This window comes from Myotis davidii, unplaced genomic scaffold (assembly GCF_000327345.1).
Source record: "Myotis davidii unplaced genomic scaffold, ASM32734v1 scaffold26, whole genome shotgun sequence".
Lineage (NCBI taxonomy): Eukaryota > Metazoa > Chordata > Mammalia > Chiroptera > Vespertilionidae > Myotis > Myotis davidii.
Window position 1 is genome coordinate 1,341,542 of NW_006299245.1, and position 16,138 is coordinate 1,357,679.

At 33.3% G+C, this 16,138-nt stretch overlaps 1 protein-coding gene across 9 annotated transcripts in view; it reads right to left on the minus strand.

Annotated features, from left to right (window-relative positions):
- Positions 1-16,138, minus strand: part of PPP1R12A (protein phosphatase 1 regulatory subunit 12A) — a 142,782-nt gene that overhangs the window by 50,072 nt on the left and 76,572 nt on the right. For all 9 annotated transcript variants that reach the window (XR_001515724.1, XR_001515725.1, XM_006774709.2 and 6 more), the window contains exons 4-8: positions 14,037-14,196; positions 8,589-8,733; positions 1,402-1,476; positions 688-776; positions 375-532 (exon numbers count right to left, since the gene is read on the minus strand). Coding sequence is in view for 7 of the 9 variants with exons in the window: in XM_006774709.2 (XP_006774772.1) it covers positions 375-532; positions 688-776; positions 1,402-1,476; positions 8,589-8,733; positions 14,037-14,196 (627 nt within the window). In the remaining 2 variants the exon portion in view is untranslated. The remainder of the gene's footprint in view (positions 1-374; positions 533-687; positions 777-1,401; positions 1,477-8,588; positions 8,734-14,036; positions 14,197-16,138) is intronic.

The window sequence follows — 16,138 nt, forward strand, 5'->3', positions numbered from 1 at the left end:
ATCTCCAACTCTAAAATTTTACTATATCTTGGGTAATATTTGGGATGCTGCTGGGACCTGCTTCTTGACTTTAGGGCCTCAGAAAATAATAAGAATATAGTTGAATTACTGTAAGTCCATTTAGACCTTATCTACAACATCCTAAGGGAGAATTAAGAAGTCTCTTTACTGTTAAACCTAAAAAGGTAAGAAAGAGACAGAGGTGGACAGGAGCCTCCAGGTAATTAGGAAAAAAAAAAAGAAGAAAAAAAAAAGATCACAACTATACTCCCTGAAAGGTAATTTACTGGTTTGGTAGGTATCCAAACAAGTAGCAAATAAATCTGAAAAGTTTCAAAATTACTTAACACTTCCTTCTATCCTTCAAATTTTACCTGTTTCAGCTTCTGATTCTGAATCATCTTCCTCATCTTCTTCACTCGAGCAGCTAGATTCATCTTTCTTTCCTTCTTCTTCATCATCAACCTTTTCTTGTTCCAGAGATTCAATACGAGATGCATTTTTCTCTGGCTCAATAATCAATGTCTCTTTGCTGTGAAAGGAAAATAGCTTTCAAATAATTATAAGCACAAAAGGTCAAAATACATAACTCTTCCCCAGACCTACAATATTTAACAACCATTCCTGTGGCCAGCATGCCAACTCATTCATAACAATAACAAAACCTACTTTTAATATTTTACTTACTTTTTAAAGGTCTTCTGTGACTGATTATTATCCATATTAGCTGTTGATTCAATTAGTGGAGATTTCTTCTCCCGTTTTTCACTATGGAGCTTTATGAAAGTTATGCAAAGGAAAAGAAGAATATTATTAAAATAATATTAATTAGTAATATACAAAATTTAAAATTATAACAAAATAGTTTTCCAAACACTAAAGACAACCAAAATAAAACAAATAAAATTTTTAAGTTGCACCTAAAAAGGGCTTAGGTAAAGAATAAAAAAGACAAGATAATTTAAAAAACTCCATGAATTTGGATTATTTTAGATCCCTCTCAACTTTATTTCACTAAAAAGTCAGGGCCCAATCACCACATAGGATGTCTGATAATATTTTACTTAAAAATCTGTTTCCTAGTAATATCATTCCTGGCATATCCAGGGCCTGCTATTTGAGAAATCTGGGATTTTATAGCCTCTGCTTTCTAATTAAATTAGAACATATTATTTAGGACATATACATTATAGAAGGATTCATTTTGTGAAGGGGAATTTAGAAATATGGGGATAAGCAACACAGGCAAACACCACACTACTTTGTTCTCTTTCACTGTCATTATAGTTTGATGGCCAGAAAGCATAAAACATCACAATAATTTTTTTTACCTATCTGAAATTCAAAGCTATTAAGAGAATTCACTAATGTGGACAATTTTTAGACAGTCATCAAACATACCAGATTTTGTTTCTTTTGCAATTCTTCTAAATATCCTAAAATGTCTTCATCTGCTACATCAAAAGCTGTCTGGCCCTAGGTAGAAAACAAGGGGGGTGGTAATGGTATAAAATCAATAAAATGCATTTGGTGATTCTGTATGATTATATAGAAAAAAGTTAGATAACTATTTTATGGTAGTTATAAAATACAGTATACATAACTCAAAGGAGATGTATGAGAAATCCATGTGAGATAGAAGTAGCTATACACCTTTCCTTACTTTTTTGTAACAACTTTATATATTCACATACCATATAAATCACCCATTTAAAGGATACAATTCAATGTGTTTTTTTTTTTTTTTTTAGTATATTCACACAGTTTTACAACACAATCAACTTTAGAACATTTTGATCACCCAAAAAAGAAAAGACAAACCCATTAGCAGTCACCTCCCCACTTAACCATCTCCAACTCCTAGCCTGAGGCAACCACTAATCTATTTTCTGTTACTATGGATTTGCCTATTCTGAGCATTTCATGTAAATGGAATCACACAATATGTGATCCTTTGACTGGCTTTTTTCACTCTGAATGATGTTTTCAAGGTTCATCCATGCTGTAGCATGCTTCACTTCTACATTTCTTTTTATCGTTGAATAATATTCCATTGTATGACACACCACATTTGCTAATCTATTCATGAGCTGATAAACATTTACTTTTGTTTTCTGCTTTTTGCTATATCTAATGAATTATGCTGTGAATATTTGTGTACAAGTTTTTGTTTGGACATCTGTTTTCATTTTCTTGGGTGTATAGTTTATGAGTGGAATGACTGGGTCATGTGGTAACTCCATGTTTAACCTTTGGAGGCCTTACTACTTTTTGATTCCTCTACAAAAATTATCACATTTCTTAGAGTAATAAAACTTAAAAATATATTTCAAAACTGCTGAAAGTTCAGCCTGCCACAGGTATGGCATAGTTTAAAAAAACCAATCCAAATGAACACCTGCCAATATATTTTTATTCAGTGTAGAAAAGAAAATCTAAAAGAGTTGCTGATCAAATACAGGATTTTTCCTGCTGCTTGTATTAGTCCTTATAATAACCCTACTGGTACAAGTTTCCAACATGCCAAAAGGTTCATTTTTTATAATACATTCTACCCTATACATTAGCCAGTGGATGATTCTTTCTCAGAAAACATTGAACTTTTTCAACTAGAAATCACTCTGAAAGGAAACTCAAATTTCTTTTATAATAGATGTCCTCATAGCCACACCAAAGCCACATGGATAGATAATAATGACACAAATAAATTCTTTCATTTAAAGCAAACAAAATTACAATCCTCAAGTCTACTCTATTAGCAGGGTGCTGACATCTACTTAGGTAGGAATTACATTTCCCAACACTATGAAATGAAATATAAGCTACTCAATATTTGAACTAGTTTTTCCATTGTCTGTTTATAAAATAAAATATATGGTTTAAAACATATATCTTAAAAATGCATAAAATGTTTCTTAATCACAATAGGGGAATGTATGACATTTAAAATTTACAAGATTGAAGAACACTTTTATATCTGCCTTTTTTTTTTGTTAGAAAGTCTTTCCAGTAGGAAATTAAGAGGCAATCTATGTTTCCCACCTAGTTCAAAAGTTTTAGCTTTAATAAATCTTTTTTCCTCATTTCCACCTTGAGTATTAAATGCTGAGAATTAAATTCGTAAAGAATAAAGGGCTTTGAGACAAAATAACTAGCTCAAAATTACAAAGTGACTTTTAGAGTAGCCATACATATTAATCCCTGTTTTGCAATACCATACTCTCTCTGTATGATTAGATCTATAATATTACATATGCTGTACTGCTAAGCAAACTGTGTTCAAGATCATGTTATTATGTGAAATATCTAACTGGCTTCTTTATAAGTATTATTTTAAGTATTTATCAACCTTTCTCATAAAGAAATACCGCACCTTGAGCATTTTTAAAAATTGTAATAAAATTTTAGCAGTAATTAAGTACAATGTGGTTATTTTAGAACCAAGGAATTTTCTTTTTTAAGAGAAACAGGATCACCTTACTAACCTTTCTTTTTACTTTCTCCCTTAATAATCGAGTCTACTTCACAAACAGCAGCTGATAGAGAATAAAAACTAGAGTAAAATGTAGGCCATAAACACTGAGAAGTTTCTAATTTTAAAGAGCACACCCATTAACTTAACTCAATAACTTAACCATTATCTTTAAACAATAACTAAAACAGTTCTGAAACCTAACCAACTGTAACTACTATAAGGCTACAATGCTTCATTAATAGGGTACTAACAAAGAAGGGCATATAAGCAGTCACTCAAAGCAACCAGGAAACTATTGAGGAGGGCACAATGCTTAAATCAGTTCAATACATCTGTAAATTACTAGAGCCACTGTATAACTTGTACAGTCTCTTCATTCTTCCTTCCTCATTTACTCTAACTAAATTGCCTTTGCAGGTATGATCTTTATCTTTACTACAGTGAAGTAGTCAGGACAAGCATTATTATGATTCCCATTATACAAATGAGGAAATTCAGGCTCTAAGGATATGGTACTTGCCCAAGGTCATCCAGTTAATGAAGAGAAAGTGGGAACAGCATCTGTCTCTATTGCTATATTATCTTTACAGAAAATAAGAATAAGCTCAAATAGAATCAGGAAAAACAATCCTTGTGTCCAGTAATAACAGCAGGTTTTGTTTTTCACTTAAATCTTTATAATGACAGCTATGAAGCTAAAGAGTTATCTAGTAATGATTGTAATACTGCATGTAGAGAAAATTCCAACTATAAAGGCACCATAGTTAATATTTGGGTAAATTTTAGTAAAAACAATTCTTTTAATTAGTTAAGGAAGCAAAAGAAAAGCTTTTCTATTTAAAATCTGTATCAGAACTTGTAGTAAGTTAAAATGACAGCAAATGTGTTTAGAGTTTGCAAATAAATTAAAGAAACAAGACTAAATTTATAAATATAACTTGAGCACATTTCCCCCATTTTCACATAGAAAAACTTTTAAGCTTTCTCTACAGTTTCCATATTACACATTTCCCCAAATTATGTTTTCTATTAGTAAAGAATTTATCTAAACTCTCTGAAAGTACCTTTACATTTTTTGATATCATTTAAAAAAGAAATGTAGTAAAAAAAATTCAATCTACAAGTACTGAAGAAACTATCAAATGACAAGACAAATTCATATAGGCAGGCTTACACAATTAAGACTAATTTGTTTTGATTGAACATGAAGTATGACATGCTATTTTAAAATGTAGCCAATGAAAAGAGAGACAGCCTAAGTCACAAAGGCAACATTATAAATAAATAAAAAGCTTGTATTTGGTTATATTTATGCCACAAAAGCCTTCAAAGTCCTATGTATATTATGCAGCCCCTTCCTATTAAATCTTGATATTTTAAGGAAAAAAAATTTGAATAAAAATTTAAAAATCATATTTTTACAACTTATGAGTCAGTATCTCATAGAATATATAAGAACTCAAAAACTAAGAAAAGTTGCAGAAAAACTTAGCAGACTAAAGGGAAACAATTATTAGGGCATTATGAAAATTAATTTCTCTGATTATGTTTTCTCCTGAATTTGCAAAACTCAGATAACAACTTCATATAGTTGTTAAAAGGCTAGCATTGTCTTAAATAAACTGAAAACCAAAAAATTCTAAGGAATTATGAGGCACAATTCTCTTAAGTACAGATAAAGATCTACTAAAGTGATAAAATGAGGAGATAAGGTTTTAAAATATACTTTAATACTAGGTGTAGCAGTTTTAATAATGCGGATTTTTTTCAATAGATGGAGTTACACGTATTTTGATATATATATATATGTGATCTGATATGCATGCTATTTTGTTGTATTGACAACAAGCTTCAAAACTGCATATGTCAAATTTGCTGAAGGTGTTAACAACATAGATATTTTTATGCTTAAAAATGTCGAATTTCGTGCGAAAAAATGAGCATTTGCAGGAAGTTTTAATTCATTACTTTATTTTGAAAAAAATGTTATCACATACTTCAGGAAGCTTATGGTGAACATGCTCCATCTCAAGATACTTGTGAACGCTGGTTTACGCTTTAAAAGTAATGATTTTGATGTGAAAGATAAAGAACGTCCAGGTCAACCGAAAAGGTTTGAAGACCAACAATTAAAATCATTATTGGATGAAAATGCGTGTCAAACCATAAACAACTTGCAGAAAGATTAAATGTTGCTCAGCAAACAATTTCCAATCATTTACAAGAAATGGGAAAGATTTTTAAAAAAATATATTTCTTTACTGATTTCAGAGAAGGGAAAAGGAGAGAGAGACAGAAACATCAATGATCCGTTGCCTCCTGCACGCCCCACACTGGGAATCGAGCATACAACCTGGACATGTACCATTGGCTGGAATCGAACCTGGGACCCTTGTGACTGGTGATGAAAAGTTGATTTATTTTTAAAATCCCAAACATACACAATCATGGGTTGATCCAGGTCAACCATCAACATCGACTGCAAGGCCAAATCACTTCGGAAAGAAGACAATGCTCTGCGTTGGTGGGATCAGGAAGGTACGGTTGTATTATGAGCTTCTAAAACCAGGTGAAACCATTAATACTGATCGCTACCGACAACAAATAATCAATTTGAACCATGCTTTGATCGTGAAATGACCAGAATGGGCCAGAAGACATGGCAAAGCAATTTTGCTTCATGATGATGCACCATCACACACTTCAAAACCAGTTAAAGACATGTTAAAAGATCTTGCCTGGGAAGTATTAACCCATCCGCTATATTCACCAGACTTTGCTCCTTCAGATTACCACTTGTTCCGATAGATGGCACATGCACTTTCTGATCAGCACTTCAAAATATATGAAGAAGTGGAAAATTGGGTCTCTGAAGGGTTTGCCTCAAAACAAGAGAAGTTCTATTGGGACAGTATCCACAAACTACCTGAAAGATGGGGGAAATGTGTAGCTAGCGATGGACATTACTTTGAATAAAGCACTTTGGATGTTTTTCTTGAAATTATCATGTTTTCTTTGACTACAAAATCTGCATTATTAACTAGTACACCTAGTACATTAAAAATGGTGACTCAAGGAACTGCTAGCATAGTAATATAGAAACAAGATAAAGCCAAATGATTGCTTAAACTATTTGAGAGAGAGAGGAATGAGAGAGACAGAGAGAAACACTGATGTAAAAGAGAAACAGATCGGTTGTCTTCTAAACACACCTTGATCATGGATCAAACCCGAAACCTGGGTATGTGCCCTGACCAGAATCCAACTTGCTACCCTTCAGTGCACAGGATGATCCTCAACCAACTGCAGCCACACTGGTCAGGGCCAAAATTATTTTATATGTAGTTTTTTTTTCCTAGAGCATAATTATAAATTAAAAGGAACAGGAACTAAACAATGATAGAACAAATATACGATAAAATGACTTTTTCTCATACATACTATGTAATATGCATGTTGTAGAGCAAAATAACATGTTTAAAGTAGCAAGTGATATAACCTTTTTTGAAAACCATTTCAAGTAATAAGCTTTTCTCTTCTGGTCCTTATCTGAAGGCCATTATCACTGAATAAACCAGTATCAGCACTCGCCTTGTCAATGGACAAGTGGCTTATGGGGGCACAATTTGGGAGACAGGAATGCAGAACAGAGATCAGAAGGTAACAGATATTCATTTGCTAATTTCTCCAGAAAAATCCCAAATGCTGAGGGGAATTTCTACATAGGAGAGGAATATGAATTGTCAAGCTACAATTAGCTGGCCTTTAGCTCAAAATTAAATAGTATCAACATGTGTTTGTCTTATAATGCTGATTACAAAACAGAAAACTGTTATTTTAAAAATAGACAAAGCAAGTTATCAAGTTTTGATAAAAATTTAGATTGAAGACACTTATTTATAAGGGCAAACCTATACTTACAGATGTATCATTCTCAAACATTTTTTATCTTGACTTTCCTGCAGATTTTCACCACTTCCTACGATTTTCTTGCCTGCACATTTCTTACTTAAAATAATTTATAAATACATATATAAAATACTCCAGAAAGAACAAAGAAGTTCAGAGGGCTTCTTTATCCTTTTATGTCAGCAACCAGGACATGAATCTGCACTACTACCTCAATCTACAAACTCTTACTCGTGGGAAAATCTTGGATATGTATATCTCTTCCCTTTGCAGATCCCCAGTTAGAACATGCAGTTACTAGAGTAACCAGTACAAGCACCCATATTTAATGAACACAATAGAATTAGATGTATCCATCTGGACAAAGAAAAATGAGATCATTTTAGGAACCTATACTAAGTAATTTAGTATACATTACTGAATTAGCCTATGAAATGCAATATATGAGGGATATTCAATGGAATTAAGGATAATTAAGCTCACTAAAAGAATAAAGTTTTGAGCTCTGCCAAACCAACTGTTGGTAAATGATACTTATTACCTACTGACAGGGAGTGGGAGGGAACTATTAAGAATATTGGTAACACTGGTAACTCACTGATGGCACTTGAAAGGGAGCAGAGGAGAAAAATCTAATCTAATAAGGAATCTGATAACTTGAATATGTTCATGACATTTGCTCACTCTACCTAATTGGGAGATATTAAAGTAAATTATTTACCTCACTAAACTTTTCCCATCTACAAAACTAGGAGACTAGCTGTTGCATCTCAACGATCTTATTTGGCATAAAACTTTATGGTTTTTACCATTCTTTTCTGATATAAGACCCTATTATCCATGTCAGTTAAAAAGCAGTAGCTAGTAAGCCAAGCTAACAGGACTATCAGGTACAAAGAATTAGAAACTGACTTCTTTATTGTTCCAATTCATAAATATAATGACGGAAGAAAACATATAGAGATGCAAAATGTTCTAAAGTTATGAGTTCTTAAGAATATAATTTCAACTGAAGGACTATGCTATATGTATGAAAATATGATTACTGAAAGAGTATTAATTCTTTCTTTGCAGAATAAGGCCAAAACCATACCATAGGTAGCTGAAAAAGACTTTAATTAATAAATAATATTCTTTTAATATTCTAAGACTAAAATTATATTTCTAAAAGTTAAAATGTTTAAAATACAGTAAAAAGGCCTACCACTTTGTTGACCATCTCCATATCACACAGATTGTCCACTAATATTCGACATGCTTCTTCTTTACCCCAGTGAGCTGCAGCATGGAGAGGTGTCCAGCCATCAAAATCTTTAATATTAACATCATAGCCTGCCTGTATTAAAAGTCTAAAGAAATTATAGTAAGTTAGATAATCATTAAAATCTAGAAATGAACGAATGTAACCAATAGCTTTATACCATGCGAGTTAACAAAAATTTGCAATATACTTCTCTTTTCATAGTTCAACCCTTACATCAATGAAACAGGGCAAAAGAAATTCTCAGAAAACACTGGCAAAGAGCATCTTGAGTTACTGCCATAATAATGCATTCAGCTTTAATTAATTCCTAGTGACTACAAGTCTTATGGTGTGACACTGATTACTTCTTGTTAATATGACCTGTAATTAAAATTTTCAGAGGAAAGCCTATAATTTTTCAATGTGAGATCATTTATTGCAGGGAAGTCTTCAGGTATCCATATGAAAAATCATCTCAGGCTAAATATAATCTAAAAAATATACCTGGATCAAGCAAGCTTACTTTGTAGTATTTTTGTTGCCTTACAGTATAGGAATTAGTTTAAGTTTTCACAAATTTTTATGATCTACTGTGGAAAATTTTCATAGGAAAATGACAATCTGACTATTAGGAACAAACAAAACAAAGCAAAATTCCAAGGGGCCCAGTCTACTTTTCTGCAGCAGTAGAAAGCAGATATCCAATCATCAACAAAGCTAGAAACAGGAATACATTTTAATACAATGCAAAGAGTTGCACAAATTATGTTAGTATGCCCTTCTAACTGTACACTGACATCAACCTTTATTTTACTTAGAAATTAAGCTCACAGAGAGCAAAGAATGGGCCCATAAAATGCACATAGCACAGCTCCACACACACAGGCAAAACACTGAATACTTTAAACTCATGAAATCTGGTGACCTTTACCTTACTTTCCAAGATGTTGAACTTGAGAAGGGCTTCTTTTACCTACAGAAGGTGGTAGTGATAGCTAATACATAACCCTTCCTTTATTTATGTTTTAAGTACTAATTCCCTATTTCCTAACAATATCTAAAGCAGTGGTGTCAAATTCTGGCTCCAGAACAGAATCACTTGAAGAGTTTGTTAAAGAACAACAAAAAAGATTCCCTAAGCTCCACCTCAGAACTCTTGGATTAAGCAGCATATTAAGATAAGTCCCTGTAAATCTTTTTTTTTTTTTTAATAAGTCCCCCATATGATTCTCATACCATGCTTGTCACCTACCTGCAGACCAACTTTTAAGAGACACCAATCTTTTATTTTATTATTTTTTATTAGTTATCCTTTTTTATTTAAATTTTTATTGTTTAAGTATTATGTAAGTCTCCTTTTCCTCCCATTGACCTCTCCCCAGCCACCCCCACCCCTCAGCACATGCCATATCTCTCCCCCACACCTGTGTCCATTGGATAGGCTCATATGCATGCATACAAATGCTTTGGTTGATCTCTTACGCCCTCACCCCACATCTTCCCTCATAGGTTAGACAGTCTGTTCAATGCTTCTATGACTCTGGTTCTATTGTTGTTCATCAGTTTATGTTGTTCATTATATTCCACAAATGAGTGAGATCTTGTGATGTTTATCTTTCTCTGACTGACTTATTTTGCTTAGCATAATGCTCTCCAGTCCCATCCATGCTGTTGCAAAGAAGAAGAATTCTTTTTTATGGCAGTGTAATATTCCATTGTGAAGATGTACCATAGTTTTCTAATCCACTCATCTGCTGATGGGCACTTCGGCTATTTCCAAATCTTAGCTATTGTAAATTGTGCTGCTATGAACACAGGGTTCATATATCCTTTCTGATTGGTGTTTCAATTTTCTTGGGATATATATTCCTAGAAGTGGGATTACTGGGTCAGATGGAAGTCCAACTTTTAATTTTTTGAGGAAATGCCATACTGTTCTCCACAATGGCTGCACCAGTCTGCATTCCCACTAGCAGGAGACACCAATCTTTTAAAGAACAGGCTAACACATATATATCCAGAGGTTTAAATAAAAAATATGTCCATTAATATATGAATTACCAGGAAATTTATATAATAGAGACAGAAATAATACTGGGATATAAGATAATAAAATATATCCCCCATTAGAAAATATGAATTATAATATTAAATATCCTGAACAATATAAAATTTTAAGTATCTGGGAGCCTGTTTGGAGAGAAAAAAGTCAGGAAGATAAATACATTCCTCCCCTCTCCAACCCCAAATAGATGGTTCTCTGTATATGCCAGGCCATAAAAGGATACTAAAAAATATAAGACAGTACTTACATTAAAAGAGCTAATGAAGGACAAAAATCTAGTAAGTAATTTAAAACAACAATCAACCCCCACATACAGGTTCTGTGATGGGGATGCAATGGAAATACAGAACTGAAAAACATCAAAATCAACTGAAAGGGAATTTTGTGTGTTTTTTGGGGAAGGGGTATGTGGGAAGAATAAGCCAGTCAGAGGACGCCATGTATCACATGATCTCACTCATATGTGGAATCTAAAGAAAATTAACTGATGAACAAAACAGATCCAGATACACAGAAGCATGAAACAAGACTGTCAAACCTTAGAGGGAAGGCAGGGTGGGTGGGAAGAGATTAACGGGCAATTTGCATATTAGCCTTTTATTATATAGGATTATTATATAGGATATGCATAACCCATGGACACAGACAATAGTGTGGTGAAAGCCTGGAAGGGAGGGGGCAGGTGTGGGCTAGAAGGGATCAATGGGGGAAAAAAGGGGACATCTTTAATACAACAGTAAAGATAAATTTTTTTAAAAAAGGATACATTTGAAAAAGATACTCTATTATTTATTTCACATGTATTTTTATTTATGTATTTTCATAAATAATATATTAACAAGCTTCAAAAATGAAAAAGAATAAGTGACTATATAGCAAAGTCATTCTCATGCTGCTGACCTTTAACCAGTTTCACCTCCCTATAGATAACTATACTATATATTTTGATTGAATGCTTAGGGAAATTTTATGCATATTAAGCAAGTACAACTAAAAGATGTTAAATACAAAATATACACACTTTTCTCCTTGGTTTTGACATTTAAAAATATGCCCTAGCGCTCTTTCCATATTTTTATGTAGTGTTTTTTTTTTGTTTTTTAATCTTCACCCAAGGAGTGAGGATATTTTTTACATTGATTTTTAGAGAGAGTGGGAGAAAAGGGGAAGGGGGGGGGGAGGGAAAAACATGGATGTGATAGAGACACATTGATTAGTTGCCTCCTGTATGAGCCCCAACTAGGGTTGGGGTTCAAACCTGCAACCCAGGTCCCTGCCCCTGACTGGAATTGAACCTGTAATCCTCCAGTGTGCAGGCTGATGCTCTACAGCATTGAGCCACAGGACCAGGGCTATATATAGTGTTTTAATTGCTACAGAGTATTCAAGTGAAAGGATGTATCATATTCATTCAACAGTTCTCCGACACCTATTACAAACAATACTGCTAGCACAAACCTTACTGCCTATGTGAGTGAGAATATCTGTTAAAAAAAATTCCCAGAGGTAGAACTGGTAAGCTAAAGAATAACTTACTTTAACAGAATTTGCTCAATTGTCATTTATACTGCCAAATATTTTGATTTTTATTATATGATAGATAAAAATGGTAATTCATTATAGTTTATCTGCACTTATTATGAATGAGGTTGAACATTTAATTTTTCATAGGCTTAAGAGGCTTGAACTGAGTTAAAAGATTGAAAGAAATGTGCCTTCAAGTTGAAGTAATGGTGAATAAAGGTTACCTAGACAGAAACAAGAGTAGGTATTAAGACGTTATGAATTTCAAGTACATAGATGGAATAATGCATACTTAAAGAGCAATGATAGCAGCTGAATTTAAAAAAGGAGCCAGTGGCCAGATGACAAATGTGCTAAGTTCAGTAGTATAACATATATTCTAATCTCTACTGAGAATCTTAAAGGATTTTAAAAGCCTGGATAACCTAATTACAAAGACTACTTGAGAGCAGTCTAGAATCTATTTTACAGTGTAATCCAGTATATATATATATTACATGTTTACAGAAAAAAGAGTTTTAACAAATCATATTTACCTTTACCATATGCAATACCCTTTGATATTTCCAATTTTTTCTTTAAAAGAAGCTATTGGCGCCCTAACCAGTTTGGCTCAGTGGATAGAGTGTCGGCATGCAGACTGAAAGGTCTTGGGTTCGATTCCGGTCAAGGGCTTGTACCTTGGTTGCAGGCACATCCCCAGTGGGAGGTGTGCAGGAGGCAGCTGATCGATGTTTCTCATCATCGATATTTCTAACTCTCTATCCCTCTCCCTTCCTCTCTGTAAAAAATCAATAAAGTATATTAAAAAAAAAAATCTATTGGCGACTCACTAAGTTCATTTCATGACCTGCTAATAGAGTCTGAAAGTTTGAAAAATTTTGGATTAGAGAGAAACAGACAGGGGACAAGGAATCTAATAAGAAGTTAACTGTACTACTCTAGAAGGCTTAAATTACTGAAGTGCAGGGATTGAAAAAAGGAGGAAATCTGAGAATAGTTGACACACACTGCTTCACTTTTTTTACTGAGGAGAGGGAATAAGAACATGACATCAGAAACACAAGAGGAATAAAAGCAATATAAAGGACACAGTAAATTTTGCTAGGGCCAGTCTTATTTCCTTTCACATACACATAACAAAAGCTATGCATTAAATTATTTTTTTCAATTAGTTGCCAACATCTTTGTATTGCATAAGGAAAAAACAAATAAAACCCACAAAAATTTGTGATATAAAGAAACTTTGCTCCAAAAAAATTTGCTGATCAAAATATATCCCTATATAGTCTAAGTTGCTTACAGTTTGATACTTAATATTATGCTAATAGCACTTGAGACCCAGAGTACACATAGTAAAAAGAAACTATTTTAGATAAATTACATGTTAATAAATATTCAATAGAAACCAAACTCTTAGAATTTTGAGAATTAAGCTCTCAGAATACATAAACAGAAATATGTTAACATATGACATTGTTCTTAGTCTCAGAAACCAGAGTTTGCCAATCTGGGAACCCCAAAATGACTGTAATAATTTATTAGCCCAGAAGGTAACAGATAATGGTCGTCTGATACTTATTTACTTACTGGAAAATTGCAACTAAAGAAACAAATGTAAAATAATAAAAATTTGAGAGTGAAACAATGAGCTTTAGAAAGAAAGCAATAATATTCAAGGTAGTTTTTCCTCTGTAAATGAATGTTAAATAACTTTTATAAGCTGTTTTGAAATGTTTGCAAGGTATCTTAAGAAAAGGAATACCGAATAGAAGAAAACAAATCAAAGTAAGGAAATTACTGTGAAAAGTAATACTTACTTTAAAACTTCTGTATAGCCTTTAGCTGCTGCAACATGAAGTGCTGTACCTCCAGATTTTGCATGCCGGACATCATTTATATGACCACTATTTAGCCATTGTCTAGCATCTCTTAGCATTATCCGTTCTTCTTCCTTTCGAGCTGCTTCTATATCAACACCTGATAAAATTAAAATTTTTATTTTTCTTCACATAAAATGTTTTTCTATGTTGGAAAATAAAATTTTCTAAAACATTTTAAGTTTAAATAAAAATTAGAAGTGAAATTATATTTTTGAAAAATGGGCTGCTTATAACAAACTGATTAAATGAAAAATGTGGGAATATTGTGGATGTTTTATTAGACTTCTCTGCTGATTACTTAGTTTTTGTCCCACAATATTATTTTGGCTCTCTTTTTAACTTTTCTGATTTTTCCTTTTGTTTTTAAAATGTGAATATTTACGTAGGTATATCATCTCTTGATAAAATTTTTTTTTTTTACTCAATCATATATAATTAAGCCTCATATTCCTATATACTGCTTTAACCAGTTTACTAAAGACTTCAACTTGGAGGTGCTGTCTTCATCTAAAATTTACCAGACCTTAAAACAGATTATCTAACAAACACCCTTTCCTTTTCCAACATACCTACATTGTCCATACCATTAGTATTAGTTTTATAATTTTAATATGTAGATATTTATTAATTTAAAAGAATTTACTAAGCACTGTGCTAGTCTGAAGAACTCAAAAGGAACAGGATACTCTATTCTTACCTTCAAAGAGATCAGTATCCTGAGGAAAAAAGTAAAATAGAAAAGATAACGCTGAAATTTATGAATGAGCTCATGTCTTATAGCTTCATCTGCAGGCTATTTAACAATACATTAACAATCTTACTAGAGAAGAATATTAAAGTTAAAGATGGTGCTTTTTTATCTTTATCCCCACTGTGTGGATGAGGTGGATGAGTGCCTGATACAAAGTACAAGGGATCAATAAGTAAATGTTTACTAAATGAATAGAGTAAATAAATAAGTATAAAATCACACAGAACACACACATACATCCCCTCAGTTAAGATATCTCCTATAAATCAACATATATGTATCCAACTATCTATTCAGGATTTTTCATCCATCCATCCATTCAATATGTACTGAGTGTCTACTATATGTTGGCTACTTATATAAGTTCCTATGGGTATAGAAGTGAATTTATGTGGCAGAAGATGATACATCTGTGAAGAAAAATAAAGCAGAATAGAAGGACAGAGGGTAAATAGAAAGAGGTGTTATCTCATATGAGTTGGTAAAGAACAGTCTCTTTGATAAGGTGGTATTTGGAGCAAGAAAAGTGAGTGACAGCTTACTACAATATGGGAGAACATTTCAAGCAGAGGGAAGTAGTAATAGGCTCTGAGACAGAAACTTACTAAGAATGATCTTTTGATTAGAAAAATCAGGGTATCTACAATGAGCAGGGTGATACAATATAACTTAAGAGGACCATTTAAACTAGAAAGTTAAGAGTAGAAAATGAAGTATTAATTAGAAAATTACTGCAATAATCCAGGGGAAAGGTTATAGTTACTAAAACCAGGGTGGTAGCAGTGAAGTTAGTAAAGAGGTTAGATTTTGGGTTCTTCAATAAAACTGATAAAATCTGTTGTTAGTTTGGATGTAGGAGAAAAAGAGAAGTCAAGGATAAAGCAAAGGTTTTTAGCCTGAGCAATTTGAAAAACTACGTTTTTAATATGAACAATTTAAAGCTTGAGATGTCCCAATAGACATTTAATTGGAGATATCAAGTAGTCAGGTGGATATCTGAGTATGGAGAACAGAAAAGAGGTCAAGATGAGGCAAATGATATAATCTATATATATAAAACGCCAGCGACCATAACACCGTAACGACCAGAACGACCAGTTGCTATTATGCCCACTGAGGCCAACGAACCGACCAGATCGGGGGTGGGGCTGGCCGGCCAATCTCCTGGGGCCCCTCCCTCAAGCCGCCCTGCCCGATTGGCCACTCCCACCCTGACTGAGGGCAAGGTGGCCAGCCACCACCCCGTGGCCTTTCCCCTAGCCAGCCCCACCCCACCCTGATCGGTCCC